This window comes from Myotis myotis, unplaced genomic scaffold, assembly GCF_014108235.1.
Source record: "Myotis myotis isolate mMyoMyo1 unplaced genomic scaffold, mMyoMyo1.p scaffold_m19_p_6, whole genome shotgun sequence".
NCBI classification, from domain to species: Eukaryota; Metazoa; Chordata; class Mammalia; order Chiroptera; family Vespertilionidae; genus Myotis; species Myotis myotis.
The window spans coordinates 53,209,431-53,236,106 of NW_023416368.1; the positions used below are offsets into that span (position 1 = coordinate 53,209,431).

Sequence of the window (26,676 nt, forward strand, 5' to 3'; positions counted from 1 at the left end):
TCATTAAAGCGCATTCAAAGTTGCCAGAGAGTCACTGTAATAATAATGTCCCCACAACCCCCAGTCCAAGCAAGACTTTCAAAAGAGCCTCAGCCTCAGAGGCATGAGCTGGAGTTTATCGTTTAATAAACAGTAGGTCAGGGCAAACTCATCCACTGACCATCACCTCTAGGATCTGTCTCAGAGGCCCCCTATTTATTTCCCTGTGTGAAGACACACAGCAGTTCCATTTTGGCCACAAGATGTCCTTAATGGTATTTAAGGAACTGACGGCAATCCGGAATAATGTAGGGAAACACTAGACAGACCGGAAGCCATACCAGGTCTGGATCAGAGCAAAGAGAAAAGGAGCCGTTCTTGCTCTGAATCAGAAGTTTCACCCCAGAGACACCTGAGCACCAGCAGTACCCAGAATCCTCAGCAGTCTTGAAACCAAATCTCACACAGATATACTCAGAAGCATTCAATAAATACCAAATACATATGAGTGTTTTCAATTGTTTGAATTGTAATAAAATGATTAGCCACAATGCAGTAATTAAGGCATTTGCATATACTTCTCATAGAAATATAAAATAGTGTAACTTTTCTAAAAAGTAAATTGGGGATATATATCAGGGACTATAATACAATTTATATTCTTAGATCCCAAAATTTTATATCTACGCGTTTATCCCAACAATATAAAAAATGGTTACGAGCATTAATACACAGAATTGATCCTCACAGCATTATCCATTATGGTAAAATCTGGAAACAACTTAAATGTCCAACAATGGAAGAATAACCATATAAGGTAAGAATTAAACAGTGTTAAGAGCTATTCTAAACCATGTTAAAACTATATACAAGCATGTAAGAGCAGAGGGTCTCTCCCTACTTGATCAGCATATAAACTGGCACAACCTGTGGACAGCAATCTGGCAACTCATTTCTTCATTCAACAAATACTTACTGAGCACCTGCCACCATTCTAGGTACTTGGAGAATCTATCACAACTTAAACTGCATATATCATTTTGACCTATAAATTCCACTTCTAGGAATTAGCCCTTCACCTATACTCCAAAATGTGGGAAATGACATGTTTTTAGTGTCCTTTGCAGAGTGTTTATAACAGCAAAACATGGTAATTACCTAAATGTCCATCAGTAGGGGACCAGGAAAATGTAATGTGACACATTCATAAAATAGAATACTTTTCAGCATACACAAAGAAACAAGGAGTTCTTTATATGTTAATATAAAATAAAATAATCTCCAAGATATGTTTCTGAGTTAAATAAGCTAAGGTGGCAAACAGCATAAAATAACAGTTTAAAGGGATGGATACAGATATGTATGTTTTGCATAGAATATCTCTGGAAAGACACACAGAAACTGTTATCTCCAGAGAAGAGAAATGGATAGATAGCTGGTAAAGGGGTGTAAGGACGACTTTCATCATATATACTTTTGTACCTTTTGATTTATGTACATAAAAGTAAACAAAATGTAAATTATTTTATTTTTCAATGTATAAGTGAAGAAAAATTAAATAACAGTATTAAATTACATGAAAAATTGCGTATACCTATATACATATATATAATTTTAAAAAAATATTTTATTTTTAAAACATTCTATATGTAAAATATGTTTAAGAAAAAAAGTACAAAAGCACACAAATGTTAGAACAGTTATTTTTACTCTTTCTAATCTTTCTACAATAGGGAAATACCACTTCTATAATCAGAAAAGAGTTATGAAAAATAAAATGCAGTTAGAGACTACTGCACGACCTAATAAATGACAATTAGAAACAATTGATATCACATCAGAATAATGGATCAGTAAGAACTCATCAAAATGAATCACAAGAGCCTACCGTGTTGGGTCATAAGGGGCCTCTTAACAACAGGGAAATAACAGACATGAAGTGTTTCCTAAGAAAGATTTTCAAGACTGTCACAAAAACCTAGTATTATAGGTTTTCTAGATCGTCATACAACAGTAAAGAGAAAATAAGGTAACACTGGAAAAGGAAAAGCAAGTAACACCTTAAAATCCTGCTCATCTTTGTTTCTATCCCTGTGCCAAGCATGGTGTGTTGTAGTGATAGGCACTTGATAGGTTATTTGTTTAAATAAATTGGTCCTGCCATGGTCTGTTAAGTGACAAATCCTCTGAAACTGCAGGTTTGAAGTTAGCGATATATAAAATAAATCTCAAAGGTGACATTATTACATTTCAGTATAATAATATTTCAGAAACCATTTCAACACATATTTCAAAAACTAGAAATCAACAGTTAAAAAAACTGAAGATTTAGCATTAAATCTTTTTAGCATGAAGTGTTAACACAGCTCTTTATAATTTTAATAAATGAGCAAAACAAACTTTAGAATACACATCATTACATCAATGTGTGAGTAATGTTCAATATGAATCAAACTCGAATGGGACCACAATAAATGCTTTCAAATAAATTCAAGTCAATAATAACTCGCCATCTTCTGTGTGCAAAAATGCATGATTCTATTGCCCAAGAAATTAGCAGGGCTTAGAGATGGCTTAACATTACACAAAGATGCAATCTAGGCCATCTTAAGTTAAATGGATCTTGAAAATGACTTAATGTTGTATTCATTTCAAAAGGGTCTTTTGTGGAGGAAATGGTTCTGATGGCTTCTTAGATACATAAGAAAGGCCAGGGATCCAGGCATCTCATCATTAGATCCAAATTAGTTGGATGACTCTGAAGGTTTCCTAGGTGCTTACAGAAGAATTTGGTCCTTAGAGAAGTGCTGATAACTGTGACATTCCTTCTTCAATTTCTGCATCCCACAAAGTTGGCTGCTTTACAGAACAGCATTAAGCAAGAAGCTAAGGAGAGAAATCAAGTCTCTTGCCAGATTTCCCATGGCATAAGCAACAGTTGTAGCCATTAAGAAGCCACCAGGGGGCGTAGTTAGAGCAACCTCCCAAGTAGAGGACTTGGGCGAAGGCCTCCAAGGAAGATTAGACCAGCAGCACAGCAGTGGTAAATTCTGTTCCCCATTTGAGGACCAATAGAACGCTGGTGTTGACAGGTAATGCCTATACCCTTTAAGTACTAATCACAGTCCTTTCTTATCAATATAATTTACAAAAACTGGAATTTGACATATTTAGGAAATCCCATCCATGTCAGCTATTTTCAGAAGACCAGTAATCAGTGAGGATATTTAGCATTCTTGAGACACACTTCATCTGTCATAGACACTACACATGGATCCCATCTATATCCCAAATGACCCCAATGGAAAGATTTATACCAACCTGCTAACTACAGAATACCTAAATTTAGTAACCATATTTTTTTTTCTATGTTGCTACTAGGACGATCAAAAAAGAGGTAAGTAAATTTGATCTTTATTCAAATCACACTTAAAAGAAAGATACTTGAAGTAAAGACAAGATATGATGCACAAAAGAATTGTATGTTTTAAAATCATTTCCTTAAAAAAAAAAAATCCTTCTTACATAGTAAAATTAACCTGTCTATGTAAGACTAAGCAGCTTAGAATGATGACTTTTAAAACTCTATGTAATTTCTTCAAAAGCAAATGGGTGTTTATTTTTTCTCCATTATAAGTCAAAAGGGAATCATATATTCTACTCATTCCTATCTCAGGTATAAAAATGTCTGGATATTTAATTCCAAGAAATCCCATATTCAGTGACACCTGGATCAATAAATAACATTACCTGTATGTCTTCATGATAAAGTGAGATTTAGTATGAAAAAGTACAAATATTTCCTCAAGACATCTATTAACATTTAATAACTATACAGCACTAGCAAAGAATATACATCTGTAAAAATACAAATTAGTTAAAAAGTTTTAACAAGCATCACTTGTACAGCCTCAGTCCTAGGAACAAAAGATGATCCACGAAGTTATGGAAGCCCAAATAAACATCTACAGCTTAAAGGGGCCACAGTAGGCACCATGATAGTTACCACCATAATCTGAGGAAGACCTGAAGGAGATGCATCACTTCAGCTGCCATATTAAAAACACACTCATTATAGCCACACCTTCAGGTTCCATGCTGCTTGACTATAAGGTCTGTGGAATACGTACGTACAAAACACAAGTCCAGTGCTGAAGTCCAAGTTACCTTCTGTTATAGTGGAGCTGTCAGACTACAGCTACACACAGCTTTACAAAAGGATCTGAAAATTTAAAATATTAAGTACAAACTGAATTTTTCTCCCTGCTTTTCATGTGCCCCATAGGTGACAGTACCTCTGTTTTTAATGATAGTCCACTGTTAAAGAATATAGTTGCAACAGCAATGTAGGAGACAGTTATTTCTGGCTTCAGTGGTCCTAAAGAGAGAGAAATTAGGTACTGTTAGATAAGAGTTTCCAGTCTTCCAGTATGAAAGACAAATCCAGTGGAGGAGGACAAATGGTACTTCATTTCTTAGTGTTGACCCTGATATGTTACTGTCCTGATGGAGTTGAGCATTTGCTGTGATGCCATCTAATTCCAGAGAGAAGTTTCTAGAAGGCAAGGATCATGGCTGTCCAGCTCAGCACAGTATCCTTGAACCAGAAGAATAAAAATAAACTGCTCTCACATAAGAGAGCAGATAGTCAACATCCTTCAACATAGGTCCTAATGATATCTACCACAGTATCAGTCCCCAAATCAAAGGAGAGAATTTCTCAATGGAAGAAGTTACATTATCTTCAGCGAGTATTATTTTATTTCTTCTAGGATACCAGAAATAAAAGCTTGATTCATGCATATATTCAGTTCTCCCCAAGAGTATCCAATCTATAAATATTTATTGAGCACTTACTATGTGATTGAGATAATACAGACAGAGTAATAGAGTACTTAACAACATGTTGTTAACATTGTAATTATTAAGAAATTGTGCTTGGCCCTGGGCATACTGTAGTGAACCACATAGGCCTGATCTCTGCCCTCCAGAAAATTCCCCTCTGAAGTTAGGCTGGTATCATCCCAGACACATTAACATTGTGAGTACTACAAGGGGCAACCCTAAACTTTATACCAACAGTTTAAAATCTGAGATTATCTCGTATTTGACATTCTATGCAACCCTCTTGTGCTGAGTTGAATAACATCCCTGCAAAAATGTGTGTCCTTCCAGGACCTTATTTGGAAACAGGGTCTTTGCAGATATAATCAAATTAAAATGAGGTCTCATCCGATTAGGGTGGGCCCTTTTCCAGTGACTGGTGTTCTTATAAAAAGAGGGAAAGATGGCCATGTGAAGACAGAGGCAGAGACCAGAGTTTATATTACCAAGGGACACGGTTGGCCGGCAACCACCACAAGCTAGAAGAAGCAAGGAGAGAGTCTGCCCTACAGCCTTCGGTGGAAGCATGGCCCTGCCAACATCTTGATCAGACCTTAGCCTCCAGAACTGTGAGAAAATAAATTTATTGTTTTAAGCCACCCTATTTGTGGTAATTTGCTGTGGCAACGCTAAGAAACTGATACACCCTTTAAGCAAAACAACAGGACCGCATTCATGGCTCCTCGGTTCCCTGTAACTCTCCACCATACACTTACAGATGTTGTTCAGCTCCAAGCTCAGGAAAAATCACCATTCATTCAGTCAACAAATATTTATTGAGCAACTACTATATTTTAGGTAAATGTAGTACATCAGTGAATAAAAGGAACAAAGATCTCGTCAAACAATGTCATAATTCTTTTATGTACCCGGCATTCACACAAATCATTTTGCGGAGATCTGAGACAAGGAAACAAAAAGGAGAAGGTAAGTGCTAACGGCATTACAGACCAGAGCAGTAAAGGCTGGTCACAAACTTGAACGGAGATACATTATTGTTATGCCCATGAGTGAATCTGTCTCAGCGGCTCACACTTAGAAATAATATTTTCTCAACAACTGAGAAAGGTGATTCAGAAGCAGATTTTAAAGTCAAGGAGTCTGGCTTGTTTTGAAAGTAGATGCTTCCCAGGAATTTTAAGTACCATTTAAAAAAAAAAACCCAATAGCATTTTTATTTGCCTCCAATCTCCTGGGTTTTTTTTGTGTGTTTTTGTTTTTTATCAGACCTTATTCTTGTCAACTGTGGCTCTGCCCACAGTGGTGCCTCCAGAATGTCCATGTGAGACGGGTCAGAGTTAGCAATGTGGTCGCAAGTGAGAGGCACCTCCAGAGCCAGCACGTGGCATCTGCTTCCATTGCATGGTTCTCCGGGGCAGCTAACGCATCTACCTTAGTTAGCCAACAACCGAGTTTTTAAAGAGCTCTTCCCACAGTTCACATACACATACATAAATACACATGGCAACTGTTAACTAACTGGTGTAATTCAGTGGAATGATTCTTGACTTTCAATGTTTTAAATGGTGGAGATGGGTTATACTGTGTGTTTTCTTTTATTAGATGCATCTCTAAATAACTCGAAACTGTGAAAAGACATGAGGAGGGTATTCCAGGGCTACCTACAAAATATCTTTTAAAAAGGAAAGGAGGAAATTGTTCTGACTTGGAGAAACCTAAGGCCCCTCTGAGACATGATCACTGAGATGCCAATAGACCGCTCATCTTTTGAATGCGGAACTAGAAGTCTCCCAGGGCTGCAATAAAAACTTGGTAAATATTGGCACAGAAGTGAGAGATGAAACTACTATTTAAAAATGATACCTGGCCCTCTCCAAGGTAATGAGTATATCTTCTATGTCACCAGAATAACCAGATCCAGATCTTAAGATGGCTATAGAGCTAAAGTGGAAATGTAAATTTTAACTTTTCCTTTAAACAAAAGCAAAAACAAATTCTTTATCAGTGAAAATGAGTTAGTAAAATCAAAAGAAAAATTTTAAAAATGAAGCAATTGGGGGCTCCAGAACTCACACTTTTTAATGGGAGTTAAGGGTGAAAAGGGAGAGAAAACTATTTGGAATGCTTAAAAAATGAAAGGAACTATTATCCTATATAATAAAAGCCTAATATGCAAATTGTCCCCTTGACTGAGAGTTCGACTGGGAATTCAACCAGGGGGTGGGACTGGCTGGCCAACTGCCCGCAGCCCCTCCCCCCCAGCTGGCCCTACCCCAGCCAGCAGAGGTGGCAGGCAGCCAGGGGAAGGGAGGCCCCAGTTTGCAGCCACTAGGGACCCTACCCGTGCACGAATTTCTAGTTATGTCATAAAATCTACTCATCTTCAAAGTAAATTTCACTTCTAAACCTGATCTAAGATATTTGTGCCAATGTACTTAGGTTTATAGCATATTTCTGGTTATGTTCTTTTAGCGGAAAATTAATGAAGCAGTTTACTTTTTAGGGTTTATGTATTATTAATGGCAATCATTTAAGTTAAGATGCAAGTAGAAATGAGAAAGTTACTCTGTACTTCCAAAGAAGTAAACCTTTCTCTTCCCAAGAATGAATAACACCATGTTGAACTTGATTAAACGCTAAGGTTGCACAGCTCATAATTTCCCTGGGTTTCAATGAGCCGATTAGCAATACCTCAGCATCTATATACATTTACATCTATTGTGGCTCTTTATTTCCACACTTCTTCTATTTATTGAAAAGTAAAAGATAAGTGAGTAAAAAGAACAGTGAACTAAGAATTAAATTATCTAGGCTAGTACCTAGTATGCTTTTTCCCATTTGGAAAGCCATTCAACTTCTCTAGTTTTAGGGTTCCCACATCTATAAATTTCCTGCCATTACAAAACTCACTAATTGGCCATAAAGATTTTTTAAAATATTTTTAATATGTTTTTATTGACTTCAGAGAGAGGAAGGGAGAGGGAGAGAGAGATAGAAACATCAATGGTGAGAGAGAATCATTGATGGGCTGCCTCCTGATGTCCCCTACTGGGGATCCAGCCTCCAACTAGGGCATGTGACCTCCAGGTTCATGAGTTCACATTCAACCACTGAACCACACCAGCCGGGCTGAAGATTTTTTTAAGGGAGGTCAGATCATAGTTGTGACACTTGAAGTGTAGAAGTCTTACACTTAAAAATAAAGAGTGTAGCCCTGGCTGGGTGGCTCAGTTGACTGGAGCATGGTCCCATACACCAGAGGATGGTGGGTTTGATTTCTAGTCAGGGCACATACCTAAGGTTGCAGTTTGATCCCAGTTGCAAATGTACGGGAGGCAACCGATTGATGTTTCTCTCACATTGATGTTTCTCTCTCTCTCCCTTCCTCTCACTCTAAAATCATTTTTTAAAAAAATAAACATATGCTTGGGTAAGGATTTTTTTTTAAAAGAGAGTATAATCATTTAAGGTAGTGATCCAGGTAAAAGTAAAAGTGAAGTGAGCATCTTAAGTTGAAGACTATAAAAACTTTTCCTATTTAAAATAATATCTAGAAAACTGTTCTGAAAATTGTTCATCAATGGACTGAGCCCATAAATGGAAACTCTGACTAAAAGTAAGAAGCAAAAAGAGGTGCTTTAGACCAATCTAAAGAGCAGAATAGGACAGAAACATTTTCAGCAACCATTCCTTTCCTTGTTCCCAGATTTTTGTTGGATTAACTAGTGGAGTGAAAGTGTTCCTTGTCAATATTTGGAGGTTTATTTTTATTTAAGAGGTTTTAAGGTCAATCAGAAGTTCAACAGAAGTAACAAGAACTTAGCCTGACAGCCGATATAATTGTTTGCTTAACTTTTGGTTTTAGAGAAAGTAACTTTCACACATGGACAGCTACCAAAGAAACCCTAGAAGTTTAACTGTTATCTAATACTAGTGGATTCTGGTCTGCTCCTTGGGGCTAAAAATCAGGGCACAGAAAATGTCTTTATTCCAGAGAGCTCCTTCTTTATACCGGTTATGCATTTTTAATGATTGTTCATCACGAAAATGTGTATGGATTTTGCAACTGGTATGAGATAAGGGGGAGTCCTGGTCTCCAGTCCTTCCACTTCCCTAGCTCACTCATCCTAGGGTCAGTCACCTGATCTCAGGCCTCAGGGTCTTCAACTGCGAAAGAAGCCTGTTGGCTTAAAATACTTTAAAGATCCCTTGGAGCGCTTCACATCCTACTCTTTGGAAATTAAACAAAAACAATGCATTATCCTAGATTGATGGCATAAGGACTAGTGAAAATGGGAACCGGCATTTCTAACATTAAAAAAAAGTGTTAATCCCCCCAATCTTTGTTCAAGTCCTTCCTTTTCAATGTTCCCTGAAGCGACTTCTCAACGGAGGTACGGAAGGCAGAGGGTAGAAGGAACCACGGTCCTCCTGAGAGATCATGTTACCCCCCCATCATGCTTTAACAAGGAGCAAATAACTCCAAATATGCTCCTGAGCACTTCCGACCATAGAAAGATCGCCTGCGCCCACTTCTCTCCTTATCTGTCCCTGTTGTATGACTGATGTATTAATCCCGTCAATGAGCCTGGAAACTGGCAAACAAGGTCAAAAAGACAGGACACTGAAGGAATTCAATGCATGCTTATGAAAAGTAGGACATGATGGGGGGAAGGAGAGGGGGGCGGTTAAGGGGCATAAAAGGCTAATGATGTCTCCAGCCGCGGCCAGCCATGCCTCTCCCCGCACTACAAGGCTCCCACTCTTCGGGGTCCGAGCGTGGCTCGGCCCGCCCACATTTCTCGCCAAAACCCACACTGCACAGAGCCCCACACAGCCTGCGCCTGGAGACCACGGCGGGGTGCAGCCACCCGCCCGCCCGCCGCACGCGGAAGCGGCGTCCCGTCGGGAGAGTGTGCGACGTGTCACTGGGCCCGGGAGCTGCTGGGGAGCCGCCCCCGCTGCTCCGCATCCCCCAGCCGGTGGGCCGCAAAGCCGGGGCTGCAGGAGGAAGGGGTGCCCCTGCCTCTTTCTCTCCCCCTACTTTTTTTTTTAAGGGGGGAGGGTTGGAAATGCACCAGGTCATGGTGCCCACTCCGAGACAGACCAGGAACTGCGGGCACCCCAGCATCGCGGGACAGGGTGCTGCTCGGCAGGGAGGAGAAGTTTCATCCCAGTCTCGGTCCCCTCTCTCCTCGGCACCGAGGAGACTCACTGGCTGTCCGCGGGGAAGGGAGCCCGCGTTCAAAGTCGCTGGCCCCGTTCTGCACGACAGATCCCCTCTGGGGTCGGCCAACGGAAACGTCAGCCAAAGGGCCCCCGAGCCGGAGGGCACCTGGGCGGGGCGGGGCCCCCCGACAGAGGCAGGCGCTCCCCGAGGACCGGGCCACCCCCCCCCCCCCCCGCCTCCTCTCCGAGACTCGCCCGGGAGTTCCGAAGCGGAGCGCGCGGAGGCGCGGACTTACCCCCGTTCACCCCGATGGACGGCTCCAGCTTCGCTCCGGCGATCGCCAGCACGATCCCGACCATGAACCATTCTTTCCTCAGTCTCTCCAGCAGCCTCATGTTTGTCAGGATGGGTGGGTTTTGTTTACTTGTTTGCCTTTTTTCCTTTTGGAGCTGCGTTCGCTGAATCCCGGGGGCGTCCGCACACTTTCCACCGTCCCTCTTAACATGCAGCAGAGCAAGTCAAATTGCTACTTGTAAACGGGAGACCCGGGGGCTGCTCGGGCGGCTTCGCGGAGGGCTGGGAGTAGTAGTATCCAGTGACAGCAAAGCCTCACTGAGCGCCGCCATCACTACCACGCGCCTCCGGATAGACGCGCACCCGCCGGCGCCGCTCGGGCCGCCTCTCCCGTGCGCGAAGGCTCCGAAGCGGACCGTTGGGCCAGGCGGGCCGGCGCGGGCGGGCCGGGAAAAGAGGCTGCCCGCCGGGTGGGGCTGACGGACTCGCCACTTGTAAGACCTGCGGAACCTTAGGGATGACTGGGGCGGGGAGAGCCGGAAGGCGCCACAACCACCTCAGCTAATCGAGGGTCCTTCTCCAACAAACCTGTAGGCACAGCCGCCAGCGCCCCTGGAACACATCTACGGAGAGGTTCTCTTCCGCTTCGCCCCGAGACGGCGGGAAGGGCCGCCGCGGGCTTGATCAGAAATGTGTCTGTCGGCATCTACGGCGGGGTGCAGCGGATTTGGCTGGGCGCGCTTATTCAGGGTATTACGACGGTTCCCCGACGCCGGCGCTGACGTGTGCGCAGGGGGCGGGGCCACTCGGCCTCCCAGTTCCCGGCCGGAGCCGGGAGTCGGACGCGCTTCGGTGTCGGCGCGGAAAAGCCGCTCCCTGGGGGGCGTGGCGGCGGGGGGGAGTGGAGGGGAGGCGTCAGCCGCGCCGGTGGGTAGAAAATTGGGCGCCCAGCCCACGCCCAACTTCGCTGGATCCCTTCCTTCCGGCGTCCGTCCGCCGGAGTCCGCGAGGTCTGTCGCCTGCGGCGTGCGCTCAGCCCGGAGCCCCCTCGCCTACACCTGCCGGGAGTGGGAGGACCGCAAGGGGCGGGGGCCAAATCTTTCTTCTGGGGAAACAGGACCACCAGGGAGGGGCTCAGGGACCCCGAGGCAAAGAGGTGAAGGGCCGGCGGAGTAGAGAATGTGTGTGTGTGTGGGGGGGGGGGGGTCTTAACTTCCATCGCCCCGCGTGCTGGAGCCTGTCCCCCAGTTTCTACCTGCAGGTGTTTCCTGGCCGCCAGTGACATGGGCAGTTTCATGGACGACCGCCCACCCGTAGACCCTGCTGGACCGCAACGCCTCCCCCTTACGCGCCCAAACAAAGAAATAAAATGCTGTGTGACGTTTTGGAACGAGTCCGGTCCCGAATGGTTCCGTGGTTAACTGTGGAACTTGAGGTTTGGAAGGGGCTTCGGGGGTGGTTCAGTGATGCCAGATTTTAACTCTGAATGTAGTCAAAGACTCAAAGAGACTCACCCTGTATTTCCCTGTAGTAATTCATCTTGATAACATGGCTTGCTGTCCAAAAACTAAGCCGGCTGATGCGTTGTGGCAGCAGTTGAAGGTTGCACAGCATGCAGCGTCACCTAATTATACATCAGGCAGAAGAACAAAAAGTGAACCTCAAGATAAAAAGAACTTAACATTAAATCTAAAAAGAGAAAGCACAGGAGGTGTGATAAAATCTGATGTTAATTATTAGGCAGGCACAAGGGAAGTGGGCATACATGAAAGATAGTTTGCAGCACAATTATTAGAGTCACTTCTTTCTAGGTTAAAGAGTCATGTACCTCAGTCATGGAAGGCATGCCCTTACATTAAAAGATCATTAAACGTGATGCTTACAGAAATTGAGCCACTTTAACTTTATGACTGTTCACAAATCCTTACTTCCCAAGAACTCTTCGATCTGTTTGGAGCGGAATCTAGCTCTGAAAGGGTTTTTTATTTGTTTTGTTTTGTTTTTTTAATGGTTACTTAAAGGAAAAGAATTCAGTACACTGTGAATTCTGTTATGTGAAGGCGTGGATTAATTTCCCATGGCTGCTGTAACAAGTACCTTTAACTGGCTTTGAGATAACAGAACTCTCTTCTCTCACAGCCCTGAAAGCCAGAAGCCCACAGTCAAGGTGTGGGCCAGGCTGCACTTCCTCTGGAGACTCTGGGCAGAGAATCCCTTCTTGCCCCTTCCAGCTTCCGGTGGTGGCATTACTTAGCTTCCTTGGCTTATGGCCACATCCCTCCAATCTCTGCCTCTGTCTTCATATTGCCTCCTCTTCTCTCTGTGTCTTCTCATTTTCTGTGTGCCCCCTAATGGCATTTGTCATTGGATTTAGTGCCCACCCAGATAAGCTAGAATTACCTCATTTTAAGATCCTTGATTAATCTGCAAATATCCTTTTTTTCAAATTCATTGAATATTGTTCCCCACATAGTTATGTCTACCTGGAACCTCAGAAGGTGACCTTATTGGAAAGTGAGTCTTGCAGATGTAATTAGTTAAGATGAAGTCATACTGGATTAAGACGGGTCCTAAATCCAATGATTCATTTCCTTGTAAGAAGGTCATGCACATGAAGACTCACAAGAGGCCAAAACCGGTTTGGCTCAGTGGATAGAGCGTCGGCCTGCAGACTGAAGGGTCCCGGGTTCGATTCCGGTCAAGGGCGTGTACCTGGGTTGCGGGCACATCCCCAGTAGGAGATGTGCAGGAGGCAGCTGATCGATGTTTCTCTCTCATCGATGTTTCTAACTCTCTATCTCTCTCCCTTCCTCTCTGTGAAAAATCAATAAAATATATTTTTTAAAAAAAAGACTCACAAGAGACAGAAGAGGAGAAAGTCATGTGAAGCTGGAAGCAGAGATTGGAGTGATGTGTCTACAAGCCAAGGATTCACCTTGGAAACAACCCCCAGAAGCTGGGAGAGAGGCATGGAACGATTTTCCCTTCGAGCCTTCAAAAGGAGTCAACCCTGCGGACACCTGGATTTCAGAACGTTGGCCTCCTGAAGTGTGGGATAATAAATGTAGTTTTAAGCCATCCAGCCTGTCGTACTTTGTAAAGGCCACCCTAGGAAACTTACACAGTGTCATCCACAGACTTCTCCATTGCTCTCTTTAATTCTATCACTTCTTTCTCGCTCATTTTTTTTCCCCCTGTCATTTTTTCTGTGCCTGGCCTCTTCACCTCAATTTTTCTTTTTGTTACCCATGCCACTGCACTTGAAATCATGCCAACCAGACGGTATAAAGCATGCTTCTCTAAAAGACATATGATACACATTCTTTAATAAATATTGTGTTTGTTTATTGAACAAATATTTAATGTGCCCCTACTGTGTGCCAGGTAGGTGTGGCTCAGTGCTGCTCATTCAGTTGTGGACCAAAAAAGACACAAAACCTTGCCCTCAGGAGCTTATAGTCTTGAAGAGGAGACAGATGTAAACAGATATATAATTACAAATTGACAGAGAAAAAGAACAGGATGTTACAAATCATCTAGATGGGGAGGGCCTCCCTGAGATCTAAAGGATGCCAGGCAGGTGGGAGAAAGTTACTGCTCAGCAAAGAAGAGCTTGACACCATGGACTTCAAAGACCAGGGTAGCTAGACTAGTTAGTGAAGGGACAGGGATGTGGGAAGGGTGGAGAGCTAGGCAGGGTACAGATCATGTGTGACTTCTCTTGTGGTAAATGACTTGGAGTTCACTAAATACTATAGGAAGCCACAGAAGGATGTTAAACCAGCTAGTGATGGCATGTCTCGTTTTTCTGGAGAGGTGACTTTAGAAGCAGAGGGACAAAGAGTCCAGGCAGGAGTACTAAGTCAATGGAGCAGGAAAAGGCAATTTGTATAAGAACTGTTAAACAGGAAGAATTTAAAAAAAATGATGGTCATCTTTAGAGCAATGGTGAACCAGTCTGAGATGACTCCCAGAATCTGTCCGATAGATGCCAGTGCCATCCACTCAGCCAGGGAGTCTGCAAAGTAGATTTGGACACAAGGTTACACATTCAGTTTATGTCTTGTGTTCAAGGCCGGTGGGGATTGTCAATAGAGATGTCCAGAAGGCAGGTGGAATGGAGGCCTGAGCTCATGAGAATGGAGTTGCTGTAACTCTGGGGTTCTTCAACAACGTTATGAAAACTACAGGCATCAATGTAGCAAGTATTTTCTTTTAAACTGTGTTCCATTGGCTATTCAGCCTCTTTGTGACTCAATACTTAGAATATTTATGAATGTTTACTATGTGCCAAGAACACAGTACACCTTATGATTGCTCTCATGGGCTTTATGTTTAACAAAATGGTGGTGGGAATGCTATCTCGTGAGGCTGTTGAAAAGAGTCTTTGGGACAGTGTATGTGCATTGCCTTGCCTAGAACAAATGCTCATTTATTCAACAAATACATATTGAGCTCCGACTTCACGCTGGGCATTCTTCTAGAATACTGGAGTTACAAGGAACAGTGAGAGACAAGATCAGCTTTCCTCGGTAATACCATAATGGCATAAAAAGAAAAGTAACAAGGAGTGATGAGTGTTATGATAAAAATAAAACGGGCCACATGATACAGTAACAAGGAGGCTACTGTGAGTGGAAAGTCTTTCTAAAGGGGTGCAATTTAAGCAGAGACCCCACTGCAACCCCTGGTGGGGAAAATGTCCATGATGCTAATGTCTTGGAGATGAGCACTTTAGGCAGAGGGAACAACTGGTGAGCAACCGTGAAAATGCTCTAAGATGGGAATGATCCTGGCATTTGTATTAGTTTCCTGTTGCTGCTATAACAAATGACTTCCGCTTCGTGGCTTAAAACAACACAAATTAATTCTCCTTCAGTTCTGGGGCTCACAAGTCCAAAATGGATCTCACCAGGCTAAAAACGTGTCAGCAGGTCTGCCTTACTTTCTAGGTTTCTAGAGGAATTCTATTTCTTTTCCTTTTCCTGGTTCTTGGGGCTGCCTGCACTCCTTGGTTTTCTGTCCCTTCATCTTCAAAGCCAGCAGTAGCCCAGCAATATTTAATCTATTCCCCACGTGGTGACTGGACACAGTAGAGTCTGTGCTTATGAGAGAGTCTCCCTGTGTTTGATCAGCAATGGGATGCGGTCAGGGAAACAGCCCCTGAAGGGTAGTGAGCCCACCACAGTAAGTATCTTCTTAGTGGCCAGCCAGTTGGTCTAATTCTGGTAACTACCCAATTGTAGTTGGCCATTCAAACCCCAGTAAGTACTATTTTATAGATGTGAACATGAAGAGAGATAAAGTAAGTTTTCCCCATGACCGGTAAGTGGCAGAACCAGGCTTCAAACCAGGGTAAGCTAGATCTCAGGAGCCCGGGCATCTGAACCCTGGGCACTGTCCCATAGTGATTAAAAGTCTATATCCAAGCATCCAGCTCCTCAAGTTAAAATCCTAGCTCTACTACTTACTGCAATACCCATGTGACTCTGGAAAGTCACTTGACATAGTCTGAGTTTTCACATCTGAAACGGGGAATACCTCTTATGGGCTGTTAGGATGATGAGTAAACGTATCAGAAACATAACCAGTGTCAAAGATATTGTGATATTGCCTCCCCAGTATCTTAACCCACATAATATCTTACATCTTTTATGAAAGCTTTTCCTGCTCTCTTGTCGTAGTGACTATAAAGTTATGTGTGTACATCCTTTCCCACAACTAGATTGGAAGCTTCTCAAGACTAAGAATTGTGGGTGTTTTCATTACCATCATCCACACCAGCTAATAATATTTGATAAATGTTTGTTGACTTGAATAGTTGATTTAGAATCAGCGTTACAATGTGGAGAGAGAAAAAAAACAGCAAAATCTATCTTACGGTAGGAGATACAAAAGGTGTGTTTTATGATTCTTTAACTGTACTCAAGGTCTGGATAGCTGCAGGGTCTCCTAGGAGAAGGTGGCTGTTTCAATGTAATAGGTGTCACAGGATGGAAGTGAGATGGTGGTAGATGGATGCAACAATGGACCGGTAGTCCAGAAAACCTGTGTTCTAGCCATGACCCTGTTCTCATTAGCCGAGACCTCCAAGTGATAAGTAACAAGTTTCTTTACCAACTCAAAAGGACTCACATAATAAATAAACCTAGTATTTATACATTCAGGTTTCTCCTTACCACCTAATCAGGCCTGACTGGTAAACCTAGAATGATCATGTACGGTTAAGAAATATGGCTTTAGGATCACTTATTGATTTAGTCATGCACTCAAATAATTCAACAAACATTAAACTGCTTTCCAATTTCAGCAGTTTTATTTACTAGCCATTTACTTTGGGCAAGTAACATAACCTCTCTGTGATTTGGTTAAAAAGTGCCTATGTAAAGTATATAGATTGGCAAGGAGCACATGCTTAAAAATGGATGGTGGTGATGGGAATTATTGTCAGTAATGTTTGCTTAGTTGTTCTGTGTCAGAAGTTAAAATATTCCTGGGTCAGTTTATTGTTTCAGTTTTATATCATGCTGTTAAATCACTTGTTTGGTAGCACATGTCCTGAGTGTCGGCACAGCCAAACCATATGTTTTGTGTCATATATGTGTGAGTGTTTAGTGTTGACACAGCATAAATATCTCCAATGATGATAGAAGTATGGTCTTGATTAACAAAGTCCATACCAGGCACATGAGTCTCTGAACCTAATAAATATCTGATAACATGCAGTGAGTGATAGATGAAAAACAAGTGAAGAATTTAAAATTTAGTCTCTATTCATTCTTGAGTTCAAATCAAACAAGTAGTTGTTTCCATGTGTTTCAAGTTAGCTGTTTATGCTGTAATAATTTACCCAAGCCTCACCAACACTTTTGCGTCCTTGTGAGTCTCCTAATTAAATCCATTCCCACATCTTCCATCCAGAATATCTTAGGTCTTAGCATGGGCTTAAAAGGAGATTGGAAGTTCAGAACTCCATTCAGATAACTTAAATAAAAGGCTATTATTCTGGCGATGCATAGAAATAATTTAGGTGGTAGTGTTTGGTTCAATACTCAACCCTTGTATATTATTTATCACTGGTGGATAATTTGTGAAAATTATATAGGGCATAGTGATATTATTTATACTCTTTTTTCCCCCAGAAGTTAAATAAGTCATCGTATTCTTATTCATCACTGAAACAATTACAAATTAAATGAAAAGACCCATAATTACATAATCATTGACATGCCATGTAATCTTTGAACTAACATATTTAAGAACAACTGTTTTGATCAGAGAATGTTTTTTATACTAGTGGATATTGCTAGATCTAAAATGTTACCATGAAAGGAAATGCTGACTTATTCTAAATAGAGCAAAGATAAAGATATATAGTGGCCTTGCCAATTACAATAGTATCTACCAATAAACACATAATATGTAAACATATTGTAGCTAGCTAGCTAATTCCAAATAAATATCTGGTAGTCTGTTTCTCTCCATGCTGCTAAACTGCTTTACGGAGATAGAGTACTACTTTCTGCTTCGATATTGGTTCTCTCTAGAACAACTCACACACTAATATTAAACAGTTATGAAAATTCCAACTCAAATATAGGAGGCCATGCCTCACAGTGGATTAGGAAATATAACCACTTCTCTTTTCTCTGCACAGGAATTTAGGCACTTAGCTTCTACTGTATTTGTGTTAATGAGAGTTACGCATGTAGATTCCCTAATTCAAATGCGATTATTCCCTCTTCACATTGATAGCAACTGGGTTTGTCAGCAGGGAAGTAATGCTACTTTCTTTAACCCATAGTGGGTGAATGTGTCTCTTTGCAGAAGACCTTATGCTCCCGTGGTTTGTAGAAACTCTCCATCTAATAGTTTCTCAGTCTCTTGAGTGGAAATCTGTCTCAGGAAATTAAGGACAAAGAGGAGAGTAGACAGCAGTGGATGATAAGCTATTGGGAGGCACAGTAAATAATGGAGGGAAATGCAGCCCGAGAGAGAGGGATCATTTAAGGCTATTAGATGACAAATCCACTTCAATGCAGTTATTACACCTGTAAATATAGAAAAATGATAATGTTGACAACTCTTCATCACACAATCTGTCTCATTAATAAATGATGAAGGGTGGAAAGAGTAAAAGAAATAAGGCCAACTCTGCATAACAATATCACAGAAGCACTGGGAAAAACTAGCTAAGCTAAAACAAAGACAGAACATGGCTCCATTAAGGAAGAATGACTGAGGTGAAAAGGGAAGATTCAAAGGCATGCACGTGTAGAAAACAGTATGGATAATACAGGGCTTTTTTGTTTAAAATAAATTATATAACTTTGCCTTACATTATCAGAAAAAAATTAGTATGTAATACTTACCTGTGTAATTTTGTTTTTAATGTTGGTTTCCAGGGAAAAGATAGCTGCCTGCATTCTTTTAGGGCAGTGGTTCTCAACCTTCCCAATGCCGTGACCCTTTAATACAGTTCCTCATGTTGTGGTGACCTCCAATTTCATTGTTACAAATTGAACATAATTAAAGCATAGTGATTAATCACAAAAACAATATGTAATTATATATGTGTTTTCCGATGGTCTTAGGCGACCCCTGTGAAAGGGTCATTCGACCCCCAAAGGGGTCGCGATCCACAGGTTGAGAACCGCTGCTCTAGGGCAAGTCAAAGATCATTGACAGGGTGGCTGCCCACCTCACATCCCTGAGAGAAATGAAAAACACATTAAAAGTCTGCAGAAGGCATTTTTACCTCCTTCTGGAAAAGTATCTATAGCTCTATCTCTGATTGTCTTCTAAGAGGGAGCATCAGCTGGAGATGTAAGTCCAACTTTAAAAAGGACAAAGATCTGAAAGACATTGGGGGAGCTTTAAGTCTCTGTGATTAGGGGACCTGTATACATTACACTAGGTTCATGGAGCTCCCAAAAGCTACATGCTTCAAAGAATAGACTTGATTGATTGATTGATTGATTGATTGATTGAAGGGCCATGTAATTAGAATGGGTGGAAGGAGTTGCTGACAGACTCCCACTGGCCATTTTCTCCTTTTCTTCTTAGTAATAGAACTCATGATTCTAGCTGGGCACATAGCTGCCAAATACAGATTACAGCTTCCTTTGCAGCTAGTAAATGAGCATGTGATAAAGTTCCAGGAATGGATTCTAATGGGAAGTGCCTGATTTCTAGGAAGATCCTTAAAGGAAGGAGACAGTCACCTCTTTATACCCTTTTTCTTCTTGGTGGCTTGAATCTATATATATAAAAGTATAAGTGACTGTCCGACCATTCTACTGTCCGACTGTTTGACCATCTGACAATGACCATCAGGGGGCAGACACTCTGACCAGTAGCTATGATGCACACTGACCATCAGGGGGCAGACACTCAACGCAGGAGCTGCTGAGCTGCGGTGACTTGGCAGCTGCAGTTCTTGGGTGACGCACCCGGAACCAGAGAGGAGGGAGCCTGATTCCAGGGTGCATTACCCGAGAACCACCCTCTTGCAACCTGGGACCCCTTGGGGGATGTCGTTGAGTCGGTTATGACCTGATCCTCAGCCTGGCCTGCAGGACCCCACTGATGCACAAATTCGTGCCCGGGCCTCTAGTACAGCTATAAAGGCTTAAATCCCAGCAGCCATCTTCCACCAAGACAGGCAGAACATCCCAGCGCTGCCTTACTAGCTCTGCATGACCTACCTCTAGAGTGTGTGTATATAACAGAGAAGCAAACTTCTATCTTGATTATCACTATTACTTTGAATTTTCTATTACTTGTAGCCAAGCCTAATCTTAATATGCTATGCATTTTTGAAAAGTAGAAAGTAAGCAGTAATCTCTCGATCTAAAGAGTGATAAAAAAAGAAGTGAATTGCTAAACCTGACTAATACCTAATTGATTGCTTGAATTCATACAACCTTCTGAACTTACACAGTGCAAATGGAATTATAGGTGATAGATTATTTTGTTTTCTACACAATTTATTGTGAGGTTATCAATGTCAAATAAAATATTACTTTTCATCATTTTCTTCTACTCTGTCTTCGTGAGCAATTCATTTTTCCTTCCAAAATGTTGTATGCAACATTTGAGACCAGGAAGAATTTCTAACCACAGCTAAGGACCTGAACATTCATCTGAACATTCGTATGCTAGTTACATGCAGCTGTCATTCTAGTGGTCTTTTCACAGAAAGTTCTTGGAAAACACTTACCATAGTGGCCTTCACACATCTTCAGAACTCATAGGCTTTGCTGCACCTTAAAGGCTCCATCACTGCCTGGAGGCCATAACCTTCCCACTGGGCAGTTTTAGTGATGAGGTTAATGGTTAAGTAGAAAACAAAGACTGAAGTTTGCTGTTATGATTGGCCTACCTTTCTTGGTAAATTCAATTTGTGTATATTTGAAGAAAGAAATTCTAACCTGGCAGCCAGAAACTGTATCTGAAGACATGTTAGAGCCATACCATCCAGGCACCTATAAATATTAATTTTGAATAACCTGCATCTCCTCCCATCAATCATGAGGTCGTCTCATGAATTCCTAACTGACCCTAGGTCTTAGGATAGAAACACTTGAACATCGAGAAAGGAAACAAGTACTATTATCATTTTCAAAAAGAAGTGTTACTTTCTTCTTCTCCTTCAAGGGCCGTTGCAATTGTGTTCCCCTAGAAAGAGAAAAAATTGAGTAACTGGACCAATGGCATTTCCTACTCTATACAGTTGATCAAAGCAGAGCTCTTAACTTCACATCTCCAAATTACTAGCCTGCTATTTGTCGGTATCAGAGGTGAGCTAACTAAACTCCTTGTTCTTGTAAATGAAAACACATTCTGTTTTTGTAAGTAAAGTTTTATTGAAATCTAGCCACAGCTATGCCCTTTTGTTTAGTACTACTGATGGCTGTTTTTTTTTTTTTGTTTGTTTTTTAAATTTATTTTATTGAGTTTTTACAGAGAGGAAGGGAGAGAGATAGAGAGTTAGAAACATTGATGAGAGAGAAACATCGATCAGCTGCCTCCTGCACATCCCCCACTGGGGAAGTGCCTGCAACCCAGGTACATGCCCTTGACTGGAATCGAACCTGGGACCTTTCAGTCCGCAGGCCGACGCTCTATCTGCTGAGCCAAACCGGCTTTGGCATGGCTGTTTTTACTGTAACAGTGGAGCTCAGTAGTTGCAACGATGATCATATCACCCAGCAAAGCGAAGAATATTTATTTTCTGGCCCATTACAGAGGTTTGCCTCTGCCAAAAAAAAAAAAAAAAAAAAGTTTGCCGCCCCCCTCAATGTATTCTATACTACCTCAGTTAAGTAAAAGGTAAGGTTCTTAAGCTTCCTTTTTTACTTAAGTTTTCCTTTATTACCCTAAAATAACTCCCAGGATTTGTCTACTAGGTGCAGCTTGCTGTTTTGCTAGGGTATGAGTGGCAATTTATTATTAAACTAGGGGCCCGAGGCACGAAATTCATGCAAGGGGCCTGGCCCTCATAGCCCCGGGCTTTGTCCGGAAGGTCATTCTGCTGTCTGGTCTAATTAGCACATCATGCTTTTATTATTATAGAGCCCATTTGAAAATTTGCCTACATCAATCCCAAATAAGCAGCACTTTCCTGAAAATGCAATATCAAGACCTGAAGCTAAAACAATAGATCGGTGGAACTTAGTACCTGCATCTAGAAAGTTGTATCCTTGACACAATTTTTGTTTCTTTCTGGAATGTAGGGGAAATATGGAGGAAATGAAACCAACAAAAGGCCAAAGATACACACACAGAAGAAAAGATTTAGCAGACAGATATATGGCTTAGTGAAATAAGAAAAGTTAAAGAGAGTAAGGACATTTTTAAAACAACATAGAGGAAAGGCAGTGTGAGAAGATATATCCAGGGAGGCAGAAGTAACTCAGGTAAGGTGAACAGTTAGACTGTCCCGGTCAAGTTGCCCATTTTCAGTTGAAAGTTATCCACATTCCTGCCAGGAGCATGTAATCAAAAATGATTGTTAGAGAATCAATTATATTTGGATTTGTCTGTTTGGAATTTTAGAAGTTTAAAAGTGAAGGTGAACTTTAAAAGAATTTTAGTCCAATATGCCCATTAAGACAACAAGAGCCAATTGTGCCCTCCTAAAAATCCCATGCTGCATCGTGGCAGAGCTGGGACACACCCCATGGGGGCCTACCCTCCCAGAAGACTTGTTTTAGCAGTGACTATTATTTAATACAGAACTCAGTTTTGGGAAAGAAAGTATGAAATCTTTAGAGATTTAGAGTTGTCTGAAACAAATGGAAGGATAAGCCTTTAGGAGTTCATTTGAAAGATAAAGTCAATTATTTATTTTTTTTTAAAAAAGTCAATTCTTAAGTGTACATAGGTTAGTTGCAAAACGAATGTAACGAAACAGTACTTGGATAACCCAGACATAGATTTAAATTAAGATTAGCAAAGGGGAAAATACTACTAATATTTTTCCTCTTTCCTCATGAAACAGGAATTTTAGGGGTAAAATAGGACAGGTTTAGGAAATTTTAGAAATTTTGGAAATTAAGGGGACCATGGAGGAAGCACAGGGCTGCAGAGCAACAGAGGGTGTATTTCCATAGAATAGGGAAGCTGGGAAGCTGCAACAGGTACATTTTCATAGAATGAGGGAGCTGGGAACAGCAAAAGGTCTATATTTACAAAATAAAGGGAAGGAAGCCCTTCATCCAGAAGGAGAAGAAGACAGCCCAAAGCAGCAGTTCTCAACCTCTGGGTCGCGACCCCTTTGGCGGTCGAACGACCCTTTCACAGGGGTCGCCTAAGACCATCCTGCATATCAGATATTTACATTAGGATTCATAACAGTAGCAACATTACAGTTATGAAGTAGCAACGAAAATAATTTTATGGTTGGGTCACAACATGAGTAACTGTATTTAAAGAGCTAGAAGGTTGAGAACCACTGGCCCAAAGGGAATAGAAAAACAATAGGGAAGGAGAGGTGGGGAGAACCTCACATGTCCCCTGTGAGGTTCAACCTTTGAGTCCAGGAGTTACTATAGTAACCAGTCTAAGGGGATAGTGACCAATCAGAGGGGATATCAAGGCACCAGGATCTGCAGCCTATATAAGCCATAGGGAAAAGGAGCTCAGTGGGACCCTTTCCCGCTCCCCACGAGGGAGTCCATTCTGTGGGACTCTTTCCTTCTCCCCACGTGGGAGTCTGTACTTATTCTTCAATAAATCTTCACCTTTGCTATACTACCCTCTGTCCATGGAGTCATTCTTCCACTCTGACGGTCAAAGAATCTGGGTCCCAATCCTAAAATTCCGTTTCACTCATGTGGCAAGTAAATTAATTTTAAAAATTGAGTGCTTTAGTTATTTTATCTTTTTGGTGCATTTTTCTCTAAAGTGTATATTATCTTCCTTTTACCATATACTTTTAGTAAGAAATTTTATTATTTTTTATTTCCCCATTCTTAAATGCCTTAGCGTTTATTTTCCTGAAAATGATCTCAATCACTTTATTCCTGTAGTCTCTTATGGAACCACATTAGAGAACAGTGAATCTATTAGAGATAGAAGCTAGAATAAAAAGGTGAGCCATACTGTCAGATATTTAGGAATATTAATTTAGGTCATAACAGTAAGTATATTTAAGTGCTTCTGTGTAGTTGCAATAGCACATCCTCCTTACAAGTTCACTTCTTTGTCTTTACTTGAGTGGCAGATAATGTTTTCTGCAGCTCTTCTTCTGCTGGGTACCAGCTGCATTGTCCCAATGGCTTTCAGAAAGAGACTAATGGGCCTAATCCATAAATATGGAGGAGAAGCCGGAGGAAAGGCAAGGAGCTCTGTTTATTGGCCATTAGTCATCAATAAATGATAGCAGTGTTAAACAATAAACACAGAGCTCTGAGAATATCATTAACATTACTTACAAAATAAATGTTTCTGTGATACATCAGTGTTTGATAGACAAATCCCTGGTGGGCTCTAAGATTGGATTTGTCATCTGCTAGGTTTGAAACTGAAATCTCTTTTTAAAAAGCGATTTTGGGGTTCTTTGCTCTGATGGACTTATAGGAAGACTATAGATTTAAAAAATAATAAGATCATCATTTCCTCTGATTATGTGTCATTTCTTCGCTGAGTTAACTTCATGAAAAGCTGGGAATATCTGAAAAATATTTTGTTCTCTTCACAATATGGGTTCCTACACTTGAGGTATAGGTTATAAGAAACATGCCTACACTCACAGACTACCTATCCTAAGACAGTAAAGTATAAATCTTGAGACCTTAAGAAGTAACTAACCACAAAACAAGATAAATCTATTTTTGTCTTGCTTTCTAGAAGAACATAGGGAAAAGCAATAATAAAGTACTTTGTGAACAGTCTGTTTTGCTCTCTGTTTCTTGAAATTATATGCCTCCTCACTTGGTACCACATTGCTAACAGCTGGGGTCTATCAGAGGTCCTAGTATTATCCCCACTTGTTGAAGTTCCTAAAAGTAAACACTCCAAGAACAATAAACAGGGACAGGATAAACATGTTTTAAATGATCCCATTTTCATGCTTTATGACTTTTTCATGAACACTTTAGTCATCTATCTAAAGATTTATTGTGAAGGCTAAGTGGTGATTACAGAGGAATACACTTCTCAAATCCATTTGAAATGCCTTCCTTTAAAACACTTAAGGATGTAAGACAGTGACAACCTGAAGACTTCAAACTTCACATCCACTATTTAAATAAGTTACCTAACCACAGTTATAGGTCTGTTTCTTCATTGATGGAACAGAATAGTCACAAAGTAGGTTTAACATTTGACAAACTTGAATTCTCAAAAATCACAGGAAAGACATGATTTTGTTGTTAGTTTTAAGAGTTGGATAAAAATCTTATGTTATCTTATTGAGAGGCAAAGGAGCCATCCACTCCCAAGTGAAACATGCCATAGTTAATAACACCTACTTCATAAAGTTGTCTTGAGGGTCAAACACAGGTAAGACACCTAGCAGTAGAGTTAATGGTTAATGAATATTAATTCTTTCCCTCTTGTACTTCTTCCTGTTTTTAACAGGAGAAAAGTCAACAATGATCCAAAACATTAAATTTGTGGATAGAGTTCAGAACAGAACACGATGAAAGTCACACAGACTTTTTAATGAAAAACATACAATGATGGCAAGACATCTAATGCCTTTCCAGAACCATAAAAGTTAAAGGCAAATACCATAAAATTTCCCTCATTTTAAAAACATAGACATAGAAGCACCAAAATGTTAACCCCTTCTCTGAAGTTACTTATCAAAATCTCCAAATTTGAAGTTCAAAATTTTAAAGACAGGCACATTATTTCTGAGATTGTATTCGGTGTATTTGTAGGTATATCACCAACAGTAGTAAAATCACTAGTTATTTTAGGTTGTGTTTTTTTCTTCTGTGAACTTTTAAATAGATGCCCACTACACAGATCAGGAAGGCAAACAGGGCCTAAGGATAAGTCCAGAGTGGAGGGCAAAGAATGGGGTCATGAGGGGTCAAGTGCACTGCAGCTGCTGTGGCTGTGGCTGTTTTGATTCAGTGGTTGTCATCACAGACCTTTGCCTCTTACTGAAATTTCTGTTTCCAGTGCTGAGTCTGTGAAGCTTAATTCTATGGGACTCCATAGCTAGGGCTCACTTGCCTGGTTGCCTGGGCTGTCTACCAGGGCTGCACTCCCAAGACTCATTTTCTTCCTGGTTCTCCCTACTGTACTTGTTGGCTTGGCCTTTTATCAATACACAAAGGCTTCACCAAGTCATCACCCTCTGCACCCGTGTGACCTTAGTGTGTGATCTCTGGTAGTGCTAGGCCATCTTTTGCTTGATAGAGTATAAGACACATCAGTGCCCTCTGCCGATGTTAGCGCATCCCCTAGTATACTTTGCGTGGGTAATATATAGTGTTTGCGTACACCAAATATGTTCCAGAAACATGGCCCCATTCACAGACCATGACAATCTGAGGGATGAGAGCCCCTCCTGTCATCAGGTTGAAGGTTTTCCAGAGTCACTTTGATGTGGTTTTAGAGTAATCCCAATGAGATGGCTTTAATGTGGCCCAAGGGACTACAGCTAATCACGAGCAGTCTTGGATCCTGCTGCAGATCAATATGCTCACGACGCCTCTAATATTAGCTTTCTCGAGATAGGCTGCAATGCACTTGGAGGCTCTAAGACTGAGCCACACTTTCAGATGTTCCTGAATCACAAAGGACACAGGACCAGGCCATTGACTTTGGATGCCACATAGCAGAGCAGACAAATCGTACACAGAGATCCACGCTAACATTTTGCCTTATTTGCAGCAAAGGCCCAGCTATGCGATCAGCCTGCTGCT

At 41.3% G+C, this 26,676-nt stretch overlaps 1 protein-coding gene and 1 long non-coding RNA gene across 9 annotated transcripts in view; one reads left to right on the forward strand and one right to left on the reverse strand.

The window, feature by feature from the left end:
• The window catches only part of SLC10A7 (solute carrier family 10 member 7), a 194,909-nt gene extending 183,055 nt beyond the window's left edge, over positions 1-11,854 (reverse strand). Inside the window, exons 1-2 of one of the 7 annotated variants that reach the window (XM_036312951.1) lie at positions 11,803-11,854; positions 4,275-4,357 (exon numbers count right to left, since the gene is read on the reverse strand). In XM_036312951.1, coding sequence (XP_036168844.1) covers positions 4,275-4,357; positions 11,803-11,827 — 108 coding nt within the window. In that variant the 5' untranslated portion in view covers positions 11,828-11,854. Of the gene's footprint in view, positions 1-4,274; positions 4,358-10,289; positions 11,024-11,802 lie in introns of those variants that run through there. The other 6 variants (XM_036312949.1, XM_036312950.1, XM_036312952.1 and 3 more) reach the window with 6 other exon arrangements.
• Positions 10,686-13,020, forward strand: LOC118658058. 2 transcript variants are annotated; one of them, XR_004968193.1, is made up of 4 exons: positions 10,686-10,782; positions 10,883-11,444; positions 11,537-11,723; positions 12,428-13,020. It is a non-coding gene; the product is annotated as an uncharacterized LOC118658058 (long non-coding RNA). The 2 variants fall into 2 exon arrangements; XR_004968192.1 differs by having other exon boundaries at positions 10,883-11,298; positions 11,537-13,020.
• The last annotated feature ends 13,656 nt before the right edge of the window (positions 13,021-26,676 follow it).